Source organism: Gobio gobio (assembly GCF_949357685.1).
Source record: "Gobio gobio genome assembly, chromosome: 13".
Classification (NCBI taxonomy): domain Eukaryota; kingdom Metazoa; phylum Chordata; class Actinopteri; order Cypriniformes; family Gobionidae; genus Gobio; species Gobio gobio.
Window position 1 is genome coordinate 9,900,481 of NC_137106.1, and position 21,820 is coordinate 9,922,300.

Sequence of the window (21,820 nt, forward strand, 5' to 3'; positions counted from 1 at the left end):
AGTCGTATTCTTGGCTGACAAAGTAGGATGTTCAGGAAGCAGATTTCCCGTTAGCCTGGATTTAATTAGTCTAATGATCAGAGAAAAGGGATTATGATTTTAGATCTTGGACGTATGAAAACTGACAGTGGTTACTGAATAATGCAAAGCTGTTTTAGGAGGGAAGTTTGCATAACCATTTTCTCACACTCTGCTTTCAAATTTGCATGTGTGCACTAAAAGTTAATACACTCTAAAAAATGCTGGATTAAAAACAACCCAAGTTTGGTTGAAAATGGACTAACCCAGCAATTGGGTTGTTTTAACCCAGTGAATGGGTTGTTTTAACCCAGCAATTGGGTTGTTTTAACCCAGTGAATGGGTCGTTTTAATCCAGCAGTTGGGTTAAATATTTGCTTAAAACAACCCAATTGCTGGGTTAGTCCATTTTAAATTAGTCCATTCCGTTTTTAACCCAGCAGAGTGTAGCTTTGTTTAAGTGATTTTTCTCCACTATTATTACATAAACATTGGTCATTGCATGTTTAAATGTAACCTTATACGTTGAAAATCAACAAAATATTGGTTGAAATTGAATTCTGATTTGAAACAGAATTCTCACTTATTTTTTGTACCTTTTTGAGGGATGCCAGCTTGGCCCGCTAATTAGTTGCCAATCAGAAGTCAGCTTTTTGTTGTTATTCTTCCTAAATGTAATGAGTGCTTCACACGTTATAGAGAGTAGCTCTGGCACTCCTTGTGAAAACCACACACACACACACACACACACACACACACACACACACACACAGAGAATGCCTGCCAAGAATAAAAATCCATCTGTGCAATGAGATTTCTCTGGTGTCTCCAGCTCGTCCAGAAATCTTCACTTTATTGTGAGCAGCCCAGGCAAAAGTTAAGAGTATCCTTGTTCTCAAAATAGAGTGCTAAGAAGAAACATTAGTCATAAACCGCAAACTGAAAAACAAGAACATTTTTGTTGATCATGTTAAATTCGAAAAAATTGTTTGACAAATTGTTTAAACAACAAGAGGATTGTTTTTAATGATATACACATGAGTTTAGCAGTGTCAGAGAACTTGTGGGATTTATGGATTGCTGACTACTGAACAGATATTTCGCTGTATTGAGAAACCTTTGCAATGCAATAATGAAGTACATACAGCGGACCCAAAAGGTATATAGGCACATATTCCACAAATAAATACATTATTAATAAATAAATAAATGTACAAAAGAGATACAAACTAGTTGCTCAAATGTGACTGTAGCGCCTCAGTTCAAGCAAGCATTCAAGTAAGCGCTTTACAACATGAAAATAACATGAACTGTCTCTTTCTTCTAATGTTCATTCAACTTACTGAAATCCGTAACATGTAATCGCTCAATCTGTGTTTCAACCACGAAATGACGTCAATAATTTTAATCAATGTCATATGACGTCATATTTCCCTCAGAAACATCATTCTATGTCCTAACTCATTAGTCAGTTAGAAAAATGTACTTATGCAGAGTTCACACAGCACAATTTATGGCCGGTTTTCACTTGCCGACAGGTTTTGTGACATTGCGACAAATGCCCAAAAATCGGAGGCAAATCGGTGCTTGTTCACGCGAGTGACAATCACGCAGTGTGAAATGTCAAAGCTGCGATCTGAAAGAATGAAATGTGAATCTGCTGTGTGAAATGTGTTCTGACTGGAAATGTCATCGGCGATGAACTACAGCCAATGAGAGAGCAAGATACAGGGCAGCGGGAAGTTCAGGGAGGAGTTATAGACAGAAATAAAGCACAATCATTTGCTCGACCAGCCGCACATTGCAAAATGATTTATTTACCTCCAACTCTCTTTGCTGAACACAATCCTTGCTCCCCGCATCTCCACGACCATTTCCTCCTCCATAATCTTTTTTTTCATCTCCTTTTTGCTGCAATTCAGCTAACAGACAATTTGGATCGCAAGATTCTTGCAGGCTATCATTTTTAATAACAATTCCAGTCTCGTGCGAGACCTCCGGTCTCATGTATTTGTGATCTTGTGTTATTTCCTTATCACTTCTCTTGTGTGTTTGGTTGTGAACTGTAGTTTGCGGACCAGACAGAGTTGTCGCAGACGCCGAGTAAAGTCATGCAGTGTGAAACCCCCTGTCGCAGATCCATCGTGCAAATTTAAGTTTAATGGAATTTAATCGAATCACTAATCAAATCTTTTCTTTCTTTCTTTTTTACATGAAGCAAATGTTGCCTTTCCCCTTTATTTTCTTGTCAGATTGCACCAGACTGCTTCTTTTACATGTTAAAATCACAAAAAATGTATATTGGGGAGGATGCCCTCTGACCCCCATACAGCGTTTTAATTTGGAAGCATGTCACCTTTTTCCCCACTTGTGAGTTTGCAGGTCTGTATAATAAATACATATATGTTAGGTTATAAATGGTAAAACGGACAAAACTGCTCAGGTATTTGGGCAGTTGTGTATTAGTAGAATATGTTTGGTCCCTCTACTTTGACACTTGTGTGAACTTGAGGGAATTGACTTCATACATCCACTTAAAGTGCCTTGTGACCACTTTTTTAAAAAGTAACTGCAAAAACACTAGTTGTTAGAGAAGTTTTAGCATCAGTTGTTTGTAGATGCCTTTCGGTTTGATATTTTGTTATCTAATGCAATGCGTTTGTAAGTGTGTGACTTAAAGGTCCCTATTTTAATGGTCTGAAATGCATGGCGCAGGTACACATAGAAAGTGTCCGAATTCACTTTTGCTAGTTTAACAATGGAAAAACACATTCTGCGCACCAGGCGCATGGTCCAAAAGGGTTGTACCTAGTGTCTTAAGCAGGCTCGGGTAACCCCACTGCTTAAGAAACCCTCTCTAAACCCAGCACTTTTAGAAAACTACAGACCGGTATCCCTTCTTCCTTTCATTGCAAAGACACTTGAGCGAGTGGTGTTTAACCAGCTGTCTACGTTTCTTGAACAGAACAACCTCCTGGACATCAACCAATCCGGCTTCAAAAGCGGCCATTCAACTGAGACTGCCCTGCTCTCGGTTACGGAGGCACTCAGACAGGCAAGAGCGGCTTCCAAATCCACAGTACTTATCTTACTGGATTTGTCTGCTGCTTTTGACACAGTTAACCACCAGATCCTCCTGTCAACTCTCATGAAGATGGGCATCTCAGGAACTGCTCTCCAGTGGTTCAAGTCTTACCTCTTAGGTAGGTCCTTCAGGGTGTCATGGAGAGGTGAAGTGTCTAAGTCACATCATCTAGCTACTGGAGTTCCCCTGGGCTCAGTGCTTGGACCACTTCTCTTCTCCATCTACATGTCATCACTGGGATCGGTCATTCAGAAACATGGCTTTTCCTATCACTGCTATGCCGACGACACTCAACTCTACTTCTCATTTCAACCAGATGATCCATCGGTTGGTGTTCGTATCGCTGCCTGCCTAACAGACATTTCTGCCTGGATGAAGGAACATCACCTTCAACTCAACCTTGCAAAGACAGAACTTCTTGTTGTCTCTGCCAACCCAGCACTTCACCACAATCTCTCCATTCAGCTAGGTTCATCAACCATAACTCCGTCCAGGACAGCCAGGAACCTTGGAGTTGTGATTGATGATCAGCTAAAATTCACTGACCACATCACTGCAACAACCCGATCCTGTAGATTTGCATTATTCAACATTAGGAAGATTAGACCCTTCCTATCAGAGCAGGCCACACAACTCCTGGTCCAAGCTCTTGTTCTCTCCAGACTGGACTACTGTAATGCTCTTCTAGCGGGCCTTCCGGCATGCACTATCAAACCCTTGCAACTGATCCAGAATGCAGCGGCGAGGGTGGTCTTTAATGAGCCGAAGAGAGCGCACGTCACGCCTCTCTTCATCAGTCTGCACTGGCTGCCAATAGCTGCTCGCATCAAATTCAAGGCACTGGTGCTTGCCTTCAAAGCAACCACTGGCTCTGCACCAATATACCTAAACTCGCTCGTTCAGACTTACACACCCTCCAGGAACTTACGTTCTGCTAGTGAACGGCCCTGGTGCCATACCAGAGAGGCATGAAATCACTCTCACGAACCTTTTCCTGGGCCGTTCCTACCTGGTGGAATGACCTGCCTATCTCAATTCGTGCGGCCAAGTCTGTAGCCATTTTCAAAAAACAATCTCTTCCAGCAGCACCTGACAAATCAAGAATAGCACTTATCATTCTATTAATTTTCTGTCTGTCTAATTTATAAAAAAATAAAATAAAAAAAACCTGTCCTGTGTGTTCTGAGCTAGATTAACTGAGACTTGCTACAGCACTTGCATACTGTTGCCCTTGACTGTTCTAGTTGCTTCTTTTGCTCTCATTTGTAAGTCGCTTTGGATAAAAGCGTCTGCTAAATGACTAAATGTAAATGTAAATGTCTTAATGAGTCATGGGTGTGTTTTGGGCGTAACGTGCTATAAACCAATCAGAGCCTCATCTCCCATTCCCTTTAGAAGCCAGTTGCGCTTGCACCATGGTGGATTCACTATTTACATGGAGGAATTTACAAGAGGAAAGACTGAACTCTTCTCCAGAATTTTTTTTGTGTGCTGCTGCGTGTCCCTGTGTGTGTAATAAGCAGAGTGTATGCACACATATAGACACACACTGTAAAAATGTTTTGTTGGTTTAACTTAAAAAATAAGTAACCTGGTTGCCTTAAAATTTTGAGTTAATTGAAATTTTAAATTTGAGTTAATACAATGAAGGAAATTTGTTTAATAAATAGAAACTCAAAATATTATTGTATCTGAACCACATAAGTTTAAAAAAAAATGTTGTAATAAATCATGAAAATAGCACAATTTGGCATGTTTCACTGCATTATTACAAATAAAACACAGCTTACAAAATCTTTTAATAATATTTGAAAAAAGGGTGATGTCGATTCTCAAAAACGTTCATTGTATTAACTCAAATTTTTTATTTCAATGAACTCAAAATTTGAAGGCAACCAGGTAACTTACTTTTAAAGTATTTTTTTTACAGCACACCCGCCTATAGGCTTATATTACTAACGCGCCCTTTAAATAACACAAAAAATAGCAACACACCAACAATGCGCCTGAACACACCTCGCTTTCAGATCAGCACGCCCTTGGGCGAACAGATGGACGTGAGTGCATTTTCTATTTAAACAACGTGGCGCTGAACGTGAAAATGATAACTGCGTCGGGCTGAAACTAGCAAAAAAACACTTGCGTAACATGTCATCTGGTTGCGCCATCGTCTCGTATGATAGGGACCAAAGGGATAGTTCAAACAAAAATTACAATTCTGTCATTAATTCCTAACCCTCATGTAATTCCAGACCCGTAAGACTTTCGCTCATCTTCAGAACACAAATGAAGATATATATTTAATGAAATCTGAGCTTTCTGTCTCTCCATTGACAGCTACGCAACTACCACTTTCATGCCTCCCAAAAATAGACATTATTAAAGTAATCCATGTGACTCCAGTGGTTTAACCTCAATTTTATGAAGCGATTCAAGTGCTTTGTTTTTACGAAAGTCTTACGGGTTTGGAACAACATGAGGTTGAGTAATTAATGACAGAATTTTCCTTTTTTGGCGAACTAACCCTTTAAGTGCCCTGAAATACTTTCTAGGGAAATTATACATTGTTAAATGTGAGAATGGCAGAAGATGTTTATGTTGTGTAGGCTTCTGTGTTTTTCTGAGTTCTATGCTTAACTAAACTCCTGCCCACACAAACTGACAAAATGTGTGTGATTCATTTCACTTCCAGTTATACAGTTAAAATTCTGTTATACTTAAGCTCATTTTTGACAAATAAACACATTTTCACAGACTTAGTCATATATCAGTATGCTTTCAGTACGAGGCGATGCATACATTTGCCCTCTGTTCCATATCGATTGTGTATGTTGTTAACTTCTCAAAGCCCTTCTTATGTTTACTTGTCATTGTGTGTGTGTGTGTGTGTGTGTGTGTGTGTGTGTGTGTGTGTGTGTGTGTGTGTGTGTGTGTGTGTGTGTGTGTGTGTGTGTGTGTGTGTGTGTGTGTGTGTGTGTGTGTGTGTGTGTGTGTGTGTGTGTGTGTGTGTGTGTGTGTGTGTGTGTGTGTGTGTGTGTGTGTGAGAGATAACCTTTGGACACTTAATTGCACGTTAATTGCAATAGTTGAAAAGAAATTTATATATTTATGTCATGTCTTTAAATATATTAGTAATTTCGCATTTGTAATGAAGTTGCAATTCAACATATATTAACTTTAAATGTATATTGCACACTACAGTAACATTATGATCATGTACTTTACATGTGCTTTAGTATATTAGTCAAAACATCAAAATAAGTGTACTTCTTTAGAGCTCAACAAAAATGTTAAATATATATTAAATTTTAATAGAAATTGAAATATTAATTTTAAAGTAAAACTTTTAATTTGTTCTAACAAGTTCTGTCAACTACCTTAGTGGTTTTCATGTCGTTTTTACATTCTGTAAAATATCTTATTTTTTGTTTCACAGACAAAAGAAATTCATGCTGGTTTGCAAAAACATGAGTGTGAAAATTGATGACAGTATCTTAGACTATAAAAAAGGGCACTTTAGGTCGTACAGCTGAGTATTATGTTACAACTTCTGTCATAATAAATGTAATCAGAACACATTACTGCAATATTCATGTAGTCAAGATGCATATGGTAATCCAAATGTTCTGGGAGAGACTACAACTGTTTGTCTATGGTAGCTTTGTCTGTTGCTTTCTTTTTCCTTCATAGAAAATTGACAAATAGGCAACTCACCATCTGGACATGCACTCAGTTCTAAATCACCTTTAAAGCAGCTTGCTTTGGATGCAGCATTTATAGCACTACTTAGAGCGGGCAGCTTTCACCAGGAATATTTTGGCCCGTCTTAAACAACACTAAAGATTTGCTTAGGCATTTACTTTTAATGTGGCTGTTCTGGATTATTTACCCAAGTGAGATTTAAAAAGTATACTGTGTGATATGGACACATGAAACTTCTGAACGTATTACATATAAAAACGAATATATTATACTAAAACTAATATAGTCTTAATATATAAGCACCATTTAGTACAATACAAGGAGCCAGATTTAATAATGTTATACTCTTAGCTAAAAAAAAAAGTCTGGTCTGTCTGTCATCGGATTGATTCGTTCCATCTCAAGCATATTATTAGTGACATAATTTGCTTAATTGCTCAACTCAAGATATTCTGAAGCAACCTTTTGTTGTTTGTGGAGTACTGTATGTATGTGTGTGTGTGATCAGAAACGGTCAGCTCTGCTTAGTCAGATGGGTCTGGTTAAAATGGAAAATGTGCCCTGTGTTTCTGGCAAAAGCTACCCATTTTCCAGTAGACGTTCTCCAGTTTTGTGTACCTGCTGTGCTGTGAGACCACTGCCACTGTCAGAAGCCGCACTGCATGATGGTCCAGTGGCTAAAGCACAATCTATAGCAAATTTGACTTGTACTAGGTAACTGGCCAGCATATAGCTACACTGAGTTGAGCTGGCTTTTCTTTCTCTCTACCTCTAAACTGTTCTGACTCTTCTGTCGCTCTCAGAGGTTGGGGGAATATGAAATTGTGGAAATTCAAGAATGATGTTGTATATTTGAGGTGGCCTGTTACATTATAAAGAAAAGAATATTCAGAATATGCAGTTAAAAGAAAAGAATATTCAATTGATGGCTATTACTCAGTAAAGACAGTGGTTTAGAGGGAATATGAATTTTTTTTCTAATGAGAGTGAGAAGAAAATATCTTTTTCATCAAAGTTTATTTGAATAAAGTCAATATGACATCAGAAATTATTTTACTTTTTAAATGCACTTTCATGGTCTTATTGTTCATGATTAATGAGTGCACATTATTCCAGGCAAATAAAAATGCCTCCATTCTGGTATGGAACACTTGACCTTTTTATCTAATCAGTTACTAAAAGTAAAATTAAGTCTGTGCCGCCTGTAAATACATCACATTTTGGAAGTAAATTGAGTTGAACTTGTAGTGCCGAATGAATGGAGTGCCGTGTTGACTCGAAAAAATCAGTCTATGGAAATTGAAAATGAAAAAAATCTGAAAATGTAAATATTTCTTTAGTACTGTGTAGGCTAGCAATGGAATGGTCTTTTTAAATGAAATTTATTTCCATTTACATCTGTAATTATTCAAATCTATTAACAATTAGACAGGCATGTGAGACAACTGAATGGATGGATGGATGGATGGATGGATGGATGGATGGATGGATGGATGGATGGATGGATGGATGGATGGATGGATGGATGGATGGATGGATGGATGGATGGATGGATGGATGGGTGGGTGTATGGATGGATGGATGGATGGGTGGGTGTATGGATGGGTGGTTGGGTGCGTGGATAGATGGACGGTTGGATGGGTGTATGGATGGATGGATGGATGGATGGATGGATGGATGGATAGATGGATGGGTGGGTGGGTGTATGGATGGATGGAAGTTTCATATGGACCAATAACCAGAAAAAGATGGATAGATGGATGGATGGATGGATGGATGGATGGATGGATGGGTGGGTGGATGGATGAATGGGTGATTGGGTGGGTGGATGGATGGATGGGTGTGTGGATGGATGGAAGGACCAATAGCCAGAAAAAGATGGATGAGTGGATAGATGGATGGATGGGTGGGGATGGTTGGTTTTGTATGGATGGATGGGTGGATGGGTGGGTGTTTGGGTGGGTGTATGGATGAGTGGATGGATGGATGGATGTTACAAATGGGCAAATAACCAGAAAAACATGTATGTATGGATGGATGGATGGATGGATGGATGGATGGATGGATAATTCTGATAACTCAACAGGAATCTATATAAGGCTATGTGATATTTCAGCTGAGCTGATTTTCAGATTCATGATTCATGGCAATTTCACCAAATGATCTTGAGAGTTCCTGCTACTAAAACCTGTGAAACTCATTGAGCTGTTTTAAAGCTCAGCAGCTCTGGTTAATTTATTGCTCAATCATTAGAGTCTAGTCAGGGTATTCAGTCAAGTGCTTCATGGCTTATTATACTGTCATGCTCTCACTGCTCTATTTAAATAAACTTCACATATGTGTGTGCAGTGGCTTATAGGAGACAGAGAGAGCCCATGTTCCCCTGCGTGCTCCAGGAATCACGGCAAGCCTGTGTGTGGGTCAGACGGACGCAGTTATGATACCAACTGTGAACTGGAGAGGGCGAAATGCAAGGACCGCACGCTCACCCTCGCCCACAGGGGCCGATGCAAAGGTCAGTGGACGTCAGAAACTTTTGTGTGATCATTTCTGAAAACCATTGAGGCATCTTGAATTGCATGCACTGTATCATTTCAGTTTCACTTTATTTTTGATGTTCCATTTAACACATTCTTTTGACTATAAGTAACGTTGCACCTACATGTCTACTAACTGTCATTGGAGTGTTAGTAGCCCAGACAGCAACATAATGTCGGCCCAGATCCGGCCCACATCTGGTATGGGTGGAATCCACATGTACCAGATGGGCCAACACTATGCAAACTGAATTATAGTCAGTAGAATCTCTGCTGGGGAGCATCAAAATAAAGCATCGGCAGATATTAAACAATCAGTCTACTAATACTCTCATTAGAGTTAATTGACATGTACAGTGCGTGCAGAATTATTAGGCACGTTGATTTTCTGCTCAGATTTTTTTTTTTTTCAGGAACATTTTACCAATTCCAAACCACATTAATCTTAATAACTACTATTCATGTTGTGTTTAATCATTAATACGTGGTATATAATTGTTCATAAAGGCTGGAAATGAAAAACATCTTATATTCAGGTGTGCAGAATTTACCTATCGGTAAGCCCCGCCCCCCTTAGTTACTGGTGCTAACTTGGACAAACAAACGGAGTTGCTATATCTTACAATGACAGCTCTCAGTTTGAAAACCTTATCCCAAGATGTTTTTGGACACAGAATGTAGCTTATACCCCTTCCGAATGATTATTATTATGTTCTTTTCACTCCAAAAAATCATTGTAAGAACTGAACAAGTGCGCATTAACGTCTCATTCACGAACTCTCTCTCTCCATTGCATATTACATTAACATACACAGCAAATTACACAAAAACACTCATACAACTAACAGTAAACAAACATATGCACAGAGCTTATGAATTACCGATACACAGAGCTTACCGATAAACTGCGTGCAAGCTTTCCCTTTCACTACCCATAGACTATAATACCCATCAAAATAGGAGTCCTCCTTAGTAAGACAGATAATGTAGACCTTAAACATATCTAAAATTAAATCAATTTACTTAATATGGAGAGGCACTCAAATGTAGACCTTCGTGTTTTTGACCTACACCGTCACATGACGTGAGAACAGTTAGTTATTTCGATTTGTATGTTAGCAGGGACTTTAATCGTAACTTAATGAGAGGATGACAACCAGAAAATCCTCTCAGGACAGCTGGAATCAGTGTTACAGTACCTCAGGCGCGACATTTTAGCATTTTTGTAGCATAAACACCATCAAACTGATGAGAGCTTCGGATTTTCCAATGTTTCTCTATGGCGCTGAAACCTAAAGATGTCAGAGATCCGGTCCCAGCGCAACTGATACTAAACTGCTATTGTCTCGTCTGTGTTCGAGGGGCGGGACTTACCAATAGGTCAACTATTAGGCATGCTCATAAAATGAGCCAAAAAAAGAGGTTTAACTCAGACCGAAAAGTCAACAATTATGAAATGCCCATGAGAAGGATGCAATACTAATGCAATACTAGACATTGCAGTTAAAGCGTGACCATTGGACAGTGAAATGCTCATTGGGTCAGCAGGGTCAGACAAAAACTTGAGGCGAAGAAAAGTCACATGTTAACTGCAAAGGAATTAAGAATTAAGGTGAAGAATTAAGTGTGAAACCATCAGGAACCCTTTAGTCTCCAGCGCCACTATTTTACCGAACTTCAACCTACATGGAGTCTCCAGAAGTGCAAGGTGTCAGGATCTCAGAGACTTAAATTAGGTAAAGAATTCTAAAAAATGACTCCCACTTAAGAAGAATCACAAGCTGTTTTTCTAGGCTTTATAGACAGATAGGTTGAGAGTGACTCTTGAAGGACCAGCACCACATCCTCTTGTACCACTGTTTGAAGAATCCATCTTCCAGAATCTGGCAGTAAGTTTTGGGAGATCAGTTTTAGTTAATCTCCTATCCTGAAGTCCAATGGCACGGACTGTATAAAGGTTCTAGATCAAGTGTCATTTTCACAACAAAACCTGAGTCCCATACTGACTGAGTAGGTACCAAATGATGTCTTCAAACAATCTCTATAGTATGAATGTGTTTAGCCATATAAATTTAAACTGGACGGATAAGTCTGCCATGTTGGCATTGTCATGTGACCCAAGGCATCAGTTGTGTTGCTTATCTGCGATTCACGACTCCTATCCTGTGGCCTCATGGGATAGTAAAGTGTCCATCAAAAATTGCACAACCCAGGCTGCGTCCAAAATCGCATACTCTCTTGAGTAGGTACTTATTTTGAATACTGTAAGTAATTACTTCACGACTGCTTAAAAAGTATGTTCGCTTTCAGTCGATCACTTTTGACGTCACGTCAGAATGTCACCAACATATTTAGATCCCAATACGCAAGTGACGTTCCGACGTGACGTCTTCTATCTTGTATGAATGTGTAATAGTGATATAACCTGGATGTACTACATTCTCCATGTTGTCTTTATCAAATTACCTACCAGTGTCAGTTACATCGCTTCAAAAGAAGCAGGTCATCCGGTTAGTTTTGTTTACACTTTTATGAGTACTGTGAATTCAGACATACTACTCTTGTCACAGACAGTTTTTCGCCTACTATACAGTAGGGAAGTATGCTATTTCGGATGCAGCCCCGGTTTTATGTTTTATGAATACTACTCTTTTGGCACACTAATAGAGAAGTTGGCATATTCGAACGCAGTGCAGAAAACTAGTAATAAAGGAAACAGGAACGTGAAAGATAGGAAATAATGAACACAGGCAACAGGAACTTCAAATTAAAAGCATATAACAAAATAAAAGCCAAAATTCAAAAACATGAAGCCAGAACTAAACTAAACATACATGACAGTAAGCTAGACTGTTCCTTGAGTAATTGTGTTAATTCATAAATATGTAAATGTGTTTTTCTTCTTTTGTTAATATTGACATTTCAGATAAAAACAGGGTGAGGATTGATCAACCTCTTCCTGCGCCCACACTGGTTTCAGAGGTCAAAGAGCTGACAGGTGTGAAAGGTATGAGTTAAAAACCTATATATATGGAATGCTTCACCGTTTGTATCACGTTTGTGTCATGACCAAAGAGCAAACCCACTATAATTTTACAAAAAGTACTTTTGTTGTGTCATGGAATGTAGTTTTTAGGCTAGACTGTAGTTGTTTAAACTTCACATATGAGGTTTATTTATTAAGATAGCCCCAATCTGAAAATTTGCTTCAATGTTTTTGGAGACGTGAGCTCCAGGCCATCACCGGCCGTTTCAACACTCATGTACCCGCCGAGAACAGCCTTACCTCGGCCAGTTCTTCTGGAATTTGCTGCTGGCACTGATGTTTCCATAGTGGTTACAAATGATATAATTCGTTTTGGGGATATCTAACGGGCAATCTTTGGTCTCATTAATCTAATATTTGTTCCAGAGCAAATAGTTTTGGCTGAGAGCAAAGTTTCATAACTTTATATTTTTTATATAACTTTGATTCTGTATCAGAGCGCTGCCTTTGTACTTTTGACTGAATTTCTTAGCAACTTTTATGTTTGTTTATTAAATAGTATTGTTCAATAATTTATATTTTATATAAATAATAGTAGTATTTTAGCCTGGATGCCAGCCGAACTTAGCCCCGCCCACAACATTTGAGGTCGGGTAGTTCGGTCTGGACTTGATCCGTTGTGGAGCAACTATGCCCAAACAGGAGCTGTTCGGACCAATGAAATTGTCAGGGCGGGCTTTATATGATGATGGACAGATGATCAACAGTAACATAATCATCCACGTCACCAAAGAGCGCTTGGGTTGAATTTGTTCTAATCCTAAACGGAGAACTTGTTGGTATATGCATTCACCTTCACTATTTATCTCAGAAATGATGATCGTGTTGGTAAGTACTCTGTGTATCCTTAAATTCTTTTTTACAACACTGGCAAACATCGTTTGCACTCAGCTTCTTCTTCTACTTCTTCCAGCGTGTGTGCAGACAGGGTTGCCAAGTTTTCACAGCAAAACCTGCCCAATTGCTTCTCAAAACTAGCCCAATAGCTTCCCGGGGGGGTTCTCCGGAAAAAAATGGCGTTTGGGGGTAAACAATTTGTTTTTTTGGCAGGGTTGTCTGCTAAAATTCACATTCCTGGGTCTAAATATCACATAATTGGGGTCGCTTCAACCCGAAAAAGCGCAGACTTGGCAATATTGTGTGCAGTCGAGTTCTGTTGACATTTGACAACTAACGGTGTGCGTCGCTCCGTTGCTCTGATTGGTTGTAGGTCTATCCAATTGAGGTCTTTCCTGGTACGGTTGAAACACGCCCCATAATCAGCCCAATGGAGCAGTATCAGACTCTTATTCTGACAAGAATTGAGTATGACAACGTCAGGCTAGTAGTATTTAATAATAGTATTTGGTATTGAGAAAAGGTCTGTGTGTTAGTGATGGAGATTTTGACTAGCCTAGAAATCGCACCCTAGCGGCAGCAGATGTAATTTGCAGTCAGGGTCGTCTAGCAACTCTCCGTAGACTTGCGAGCTTGAGAAACCAAACTCTAGTCAGGCCAATCACAGCGTGTATAGAGTCGGTGGGCGGGCTTAACATAATGACGGCAGAGTTGTAACGGTTCCGCGGGAAATCCCTGCTACTTCCCTGCTAACAAAGAATGTTACGTCACTGAAGTCATTCTTAAAAAAGGAAGATGTGTTCTGAGTTTTGCAGACCGGATATTGCAAAAGTTTAATCTATCAACTAGCTCCGCTGGTGGGAAAACGCATGGGACTCAGCCACAACCCACTTGTGATTGTTTTCACCACTGATAGTGTTCTGGGGCCCGTTCTTCGTACCTCGCTTAATACATCTAAGATGATTTGACAGATCCCAGATCTTTGATAACTGATCTCTGGCTAATTTGGTTCTTCAAACGAATTTGCGGATTGGATTAAAATATCTGGATTAAATGATCTAAGATCACAGCGCGTTCTTGTGTTCCCTGAAGAGGGCAGATGCATCGATACTCGAAACCACGATCAGCAATGCAGCGATTGGCTGGCGTCAAGACAGCAACGTAATGACATCATATAATTAAAAAGCCACCTGCCAAAAAACTTGACAAATTACACTTACAAAAAAATATACGATTTTATACAGTATTTGTACACCCTTTACATTTTTATGTCAATGTTGTAATTTAATTTTTAATTAAATTTGAAGCAGATTTGTAAAGTGACAGTATTTAAGTTTCTTATGGGTCAAGATCAAATTATCCTCTCTTGCGCTGCATCAAGCCACTCCCATAATATCCGTGATCACTTAATGCACGGCTCAGATTAACTGTACAACATGTGTGTAAACCAATAAAAATAAAATTATATAAAGTAATTATTCCATCACAAATAAATCGCTCAATCAAGTGGCTGTGTCTATAGTATTATACACAACATTATACATTCTCATATACATATACAATATAACATTTTTATATTATTATTTAAAATGATTATTATTGCCCCTGGTTCAGAAATGCACTCTTGTAATAAATTCGCAGTGGCTGGGACAGATTTTAAGTATCACCTCAAGTTGCAATCTAATCCTGTTTACATGAAATAAGCCTGCTCATGAGCAGGTTTAAGCTTACGGACCTGTAACTATGACAGCAAGTCCAGGATGAGCTTCGAAGAACCAAACAATCCGAGATCATGTCAAATCGTCAACAATTAAATCCAGCTAACTGAGTTAGCGAGGTACGAAGAACGGGTCCCAGGTTGGTTGTAGCGCTATCCTATTGCGTGCAGAGAGAATTTGAAAGACAACCGTTTATCTCGCCCCTCGGATTGAGCCCTGCCAATGGTGTGTTCCTAGACCCAACATCTTGATGTGGGTCTGGCTTGTCAGGCTAGATTTTGACTTCAGTGCAGGTTACAGTGTTACGCCATTAGATGGCGACAAGAAGAGTCAGTAGCAAAGACTTTTATATTGAAAGGGACTGAAAAAAGGTTGTAAACAAGGACATTATTTTTACTTTCAACAACACCTCGAAATCCCCATAACCGTTGAAACGATACTATGACAAAGATATTCCTCAGCGTATTATGAATATAAGATTGATCTGAAGAATGAAGGAGGAATCAGATGCAGGTAATCGCACTTACTCATTCGATCTCTCATAATACTCTACTTTACATTTAAAGGATTTTACATAATACTTTTACATAATAGCTTTCAACTTTAATGAAGCAACTCACCGTTCCTTCGTTACTAGTTCTTGAATTACATTTTCGAATTAGTAACGGAGACATGGGCTCAACTGTTAAACAGGAGGGAAGTAGTCCCACACATGACACAAGAGGGTTTTTTAAATCACCCCGTTGTTGTTTCTTCTTTATTTGCACACTTGTGCCGTCGAACTGATGTATAAATGTAATATCACACAAGTGTGATATGGCTCTATATATCCTAAAGAGCCACATCGCACTCCTACGCATGTGTAGTGATGAGAGAAACTAAGCTTTAGAAAGCTTTAAATCAATTTGCAAAATGATTCACTGTTTCGAAGCATTCGAAACACAACACGCTGTGACCCCTGCTGGTCAGAACAGTGGAAATGCAACAAAAACTCAGGCCAAACATGCATAACACCTTTTACAAACACATTGCAGATGCTTTATTGGAAGTAAACTCAATGCAATAAATGCAATTAACTAATCATTTAATAATTAAATTAAATACCAGGTGTCTGTATAATACTGTATGTGTTCTTTTATCAAGTTTCAGGACTTGTTTTATTTGTTCCATGGATGGCTTAGTTAAACTGGCCAATAAGAGACTAACTACAATAATTCCTTTTCATTTTACTAATGCCTTATGAAAACGTCTACAACTGTATAAAACTGATCAGAGATTAGGTTAAAACCATAGACACTTTCGAAGCTTCATGAAGCAGTGTTTCGAAATCACCCATCACTACTCATGAGATTGCTCATACTGATCAAGCATAACATTACGAATAACACTGACCATCTCTTCATCGCGTTACCTGTTAGTGGGTGGGATATATTAGGCAGCAAGTGAACATTTTGTCTTCAAAGTTGAAGTGTTAGAAGCAGGAAAAATGGGCAAGCGTAAGGATTTGAGCGAGTTTGACAAGGGCCAATTTGTGATGGCTAGACGACTGGGTCAGAGCATCTCCAAAACTGCAGCTCTTGTGGGGTGTTCCCGGTCTGCAGTGGTCAGTCTCTATCAAAAGTGGTCCAAGGAAGGAACAGTAGTGAATGGTCGACAGGGTCATGGGCGGCCAAGGCTCATTGATGCACGTGGGGAGTGAAGGCGTGAAGGATCAAACAGACGAGCTACTGCAGCTCAAACTGCTCAAGGAATTAATGCTGGTTCTGATAGAAAGGTGTCAGAATACACAGTGCATCAGATAATGCGCCTGCCACAAAGCAAAACTGTTTCAGGTATGGTTTGAGGAGCACAACAACGAGTTTGAGGTGTTGACTTGGCCTCCAAAGTCCCCAGATCTCAATCCAATCGAGCATCTGTGGGATGTGCAGAACAAACAAGTCCGATCCATGGAGGCCACACCTCGCAACTTACAGGAATTAAAGGATCTGCTGCTAACATCTTGGTGCCAGATACCACAGCACACCTTCAGGGGTCTAGTGGAGTCTGTGTTTTGGCAGTGTGTTTTGGCAGCAAAAGAGGGACCAACACAATATTAGTCATAATGTCATGCCTGATCGATGTATGTTACACCTTTACATTTTAAAGGCTTAATATGTTTAAAACTGCTTTGGCCTCACATTCCTCAGTATTTTTTCAAATTGGGATGCACTTTTGTCTTTCTTGTGTTGGCACCAAAAAGGTGCCTGATCTCAAATGAACACATCTGTGTGCGTGTCAGTCTAGAGAGAACATACAGTCCCCGGAGCATTAGAGCAAACTACCAAGGGAACGCGTATGTCCACTGGTATGCATATAAGTTTTTGCAGGCCGTGTTCACATACTGATAGGCAGATTGATTGGCTTTAGGTCACGGTCAGTTTCTTAGACTGGACTGTGTTAAACTGTCAGTTAAAGGAGCCAGGACTGATCGCTGTCATCACTGTTTTTAGGCAAAACACGAATTGGTGTCTATTAACAAACTCTCTTTAGATATTCCAGGTTGCATACAGCTAAAAAGAAACTTTGGTTAAAGTGCTGTTATTACTCAGCGTAAAGTTCATATACAAACAAAAAATCTCTTTTGTAAATTGAAATAGGAAATTGAAAATAAAAAAGTTAGGATTATTAGGGCCCCAGATGAACAAAGACAGTAAATACACGTACATTTATATGGGTAAATGGCTGTCTTTGTTCATATATATATAATTAAGGCTAGTTTCTGAATGTTGTGCAATAAGAAAAACACTAAAAAGGTCAGCTTAAGAACTGATGTTTTGAGGTTTGGTTGTTCTGTGTGTCAGTATAATTAACTCTAGTGTTGTCGGGGGCTGACTGACTGCAGCCCACCTGTCTCTTCCAGTCGATCGGTCACAGACTTCACAGATACAACAGGTGTTTCTCGTTTCTGCATCAGGGATGATTTAAGAGCATCTGCTCTCAGGCATGCGTAGGGCAGATTTGCAATTTGTCTTTGTGTGCTTGCTAAACTTGCATCTGTCCGAGTTCATATCTTCACGTTAGTATAATGCAAGCATTTTAGGACTGAACTGCGAATAGATTAAATAGATAAAAAGTGTGAAAATGATCTGCCGGTATCACGTGGTTTTTAGCCTCCCCACTTCTTGGGTGCAGTCCAGCACTGAGGTCCAACTTGTAAGTGTTGTTTATTTGACTGGGAAGACTAAATACTCTCTGAATTCATACAAAGTGCCTACATGTTGGAACACGACACTCAGCTTTGCCATTTCAAAACCTCATATTTTCCTTGCTTAGATGAAGTTTCAAGATTAAGAATCTTCATGATGCATTTCTTACCGCAAGTGATGAGATTTCTTTAGATGGTTGTTTAATGAGATGGCTTTTCCAATAATCCTATCTTCAGAAATCCACTTGTTAATTGTTTTCAGGTTTTCCATGGTTATGGAAATACCCAGCAATTTAAAAAATGGGATTTTTAAACCAGGAAAACTCATGAACAATCTTAATAGGTCATGGAAATGGCATTAAAATTCTTTTATCGTGAATATATATTTTTGTAGTTGCTCAGGATTAAAATAGAATTGCTCCTTGTGAGTCAAATTTCCAAAATATACCATCAAGTTTGGAAACATTAGTGTTTTTAATGTTTTTGAAAGAAGTCTCTTATGCTCACCAAGCCTGCATTTATTTGTAATATGGTGAAATATTATTACAATTCAAAATAATGGTTTTCTATTTTATTATACTTAAAATATGATTTATTTCTGTGATGCAAAGCTGAATTTTCATTATCATTACTTCAATAGAAATCTTTTCTAACAATATAAATATCTACGGTCACTTATCAATTTAACACATCCTTGCTGAATAAAAGTATTCATTTCTTTCAAAAAAAGAAAGAAAGAAAATGACTGACCCCAAACATTTGAACGGTAGTGTATATTGTTACAAAATTTTTATATTTTAAATAAATGCCGTTCTTCTTTTAAAACTTTTTATTTCATCAAAGAATCCTGGAAAAAGTATTAGAGGTTATAACAAAATATTAAGCAGCACAATTGTTTCCAACATGATAATAACTGAGTATCAAATCAGCATATTGAAATGATTTCTGAACGATCATGTGACACTGAAGACTGGAATAATGTTGATGAAAATTCATCTTTGCATCACTGAAATAAATTATATTTTAAAGTATATTACAATAGAAAACCATTGTTTTAAATTGCAATAATATTTCAAAATATTACAGTTTTATTCTGTATTTTTGATCAAATAAAGCATGGGCATAAAATAATTACAAACATTATATATATTGTTTTTTAATGTATTTCCATGGTCATGGAAACATCAAGCAATTTTAAATGGTGATTTCCAGGCCTGGAACTCATGAAAATGAGTAATATCATAAAAGATCATGGAAATGACATGGAAATTTCTATCAGGAATATACATTTTTCTAGTTACTTAGCTCTAAAATATAATTGCTCTTTGTCAGTGAAATTTCTATTTTTTTTAAATCCCTGTCCAGTAATCATGGAAAAGTCATGGGCGTACACTGGTCAAAACGTATGGGGAAAAGTGCGGGAGTGTGTATGTGTCTTATGGGTATTTTTCCCCCTATTACTCAGTAACTTGCCTAATGTATTATTCAATTTATTAATTTCCTAGATAATATTTTCCAAAGCAACTTATAATGAATTCAAGAATCAAACCCATTGTGGCAATAAATGTACTAAAAGTGTAACTAAATAATTGTACATCAAGTGTGTAATTATGCATATTGTTTCTGTATTGCAGAAGCGGGCCAGACGAAATGTCGGACTGAGAGGTTTCAGGCTCTGGAACAAGCCAAGAGGCCACAGGAATCCATTTTTGTCCCAGAATGCAATGACGACGGAACATTCGCCCAGGTCCGTCAGGCCGCTGCACTTAATATGTTGCTTCTGACATCGACAAATCCTAAACCAAAGTGGACAGATTAGCCAGCCTTGATAGGATTCCACAAAAATTGCACTTCCCTGTGTTTCTCATCAGCACGACCGCGTAGGGAATTGGAACGGAAAGTGTACATTAAATCTCATTTATACACTCGCAGCCTCCATTTCACCTGCGCCTCTGCTTTGTTATACAGCGATCATCCAGTCCGCCTAAGCTTTTAATGCCTCATCATTTATGAGAGTCGTTTTTCACTCTGAATAATTGTATTCCCCCAGCGCAAGCGGCGGGACGTTTCGTGCGGGTCGTCCAGGAGATACAAGAGCAGTTGCTGGAATTTCCTCTCACCTCTATCCGTCTGTATCTCCTCCAGGTCCAATGTCACACCCTCACAGGATACTGCTGGTGCGTGACGACAGATGGCAAGCCAGTCAGCGGCTCTTCTGTCCAGAACAAAACGCCAGTGTGTTCAGGTACTGTATGTACGCAGATAGCATCTCTAGACTGTTTGCTTGGATTATCGCTTTGTGTTTAGGTCGTGCTGAAAAGCAGAGCTGCTAAACCATCAGGTGGCTCGGTCAAGAAGTTGTGCCTGTAGTCCATCACTTTCAAAGCCATTAGACTTTGTTTGATTTAAACCGTGCTCTTTGTTTTGATGGAGTCAGCGTGATGTTAAACTCTAGCCACCGCTCTGTTTAGTTTACTTCTGCTGTGTTTGTGCATGGAACCGAGAGGTGATGGATAATATCCTGCAGGACTCGCGCTGACTCCGAAAGTTCATCCGTTTTTCTCTTCCCTGCTTTACGGGTTTCTACATTTCTGCTCCTTCTGTCTCTTTCCAAATTCACACTCCATCAATCTCTGTCTTTGTCTGGTTCATTTTCCTTCGTCTCCATCATTGCTTTCTCCTTCTCGTTTCGTTGTATAACCGCTTTCAGTGGACGGTTGGAATGAGGGAGCTTTTCTCTTCGTAAATGAATGGGAACACTTGGCTTTAATGGCCCTGATTGTTCTGTTGGAGATAACACCACCGGCTCCTGCCAGAACTGGATTACATTATGATTGGAGCACCTGGTTCGAGTTTTTTCGTGTGTCTTGACATTTTATGGTTACATGCCATCTCACGCTTACCTAACCCTGATGTTAAAATTCTGCTAGCTTTCTGGATGGTCCCTTCGACCGTTGTCAGTTCAGTTCATCTGTAGTGCATTGCAGAGACACCTGTGAAACTTGCTTGGTCCATAGAATTCATTATTTTATTATCATTATTATATATATATATATACTTTTTACCTGAGTTACTTTCATTAATTCTGTTATCATTTCTGCACCACTAGAATTGCAAAATGTAAATTACCAAGCAAGTTTCCAAACAGATTTATCAAACAATTTTGCTACGTCCCAATTCATCCTAAATTTGAATCGTGTTCCAAAATCGTAGTATGTTGAAATGAGTATTCCAAACTTTCCGTGCACACTCTTATGGCTAATGTTATCCTCAACCCATTGAGCATTGGATGAAATTTGATTAGAAATAGGCCGCGTGTCCACCAAAGCGTTTTTTAGCCGGCTGAAAATGCCAGGCACTCTGCTGTAAACGTCTTGCTGCGGGCGTTTGAGAGCATTTTGGCAGCATTTTTTTCAGTTGAGACTTTTTGCTTGTTATGATACGGAATATCCGTGGAAGTACAGGGGGGACAGAGCCCTGGCTGTAGCTGGCCCAAAGTTATGGAACAAACTGCCTTTATCTATCAAAATTGCACCCACAGTATCTGAGTTCAAAAGTCTTTTGAAAACCTATCTGTTTTCTTGTGCGTTTAATGTCTTGTGAATGTCTATTTTTAAATTTCAGTAATGGACATAGGTCATTTCTGTACAGCACTTTGGTCAACCAAGGTTGTTTTAAATGTGCTCTATAAAT

At 38.9% G+C, this 21,820-nt stretch overlaps 1 protein-coding gene across 15 annotated transcripts in view; it reads left to right on the forward strand.

Moving 5' to 3' along the window:
- smoc1 (SPARC related modular calcium binding 1) overlaps positions 1 to 21,820 on the forward strand; it is a 103,035-nt gene that overhangs the window by 17,868 nt on the left and 63,347 nt on the right. For all 15 annotated transcript variants that reach the window (XM_079833888.1, XM_079833885.1, XM_079833882.1 and 12 more), the window contains exons 2-5: positions 9,155 to 9,320; positions 12,269 to 12,349; positions 19,762 to 19,874; positions 20,273 to 20,372. In XM_079833888.1, the coding sequence (XP_079690014.1) occupies positions 9,155 to 9,320; positions 12,269 to 12,349; positions 19,762 to 19,874; positions 20,273 to 20,372 (460 nt within the window). The remainder of the gene's footprint in view (positions 1 to 9,154; positions 9,321 to 12,268; positions 12,350 to 19,761; positions 19,875 to 20,272; positions 20,373 to 21,820) is intronic.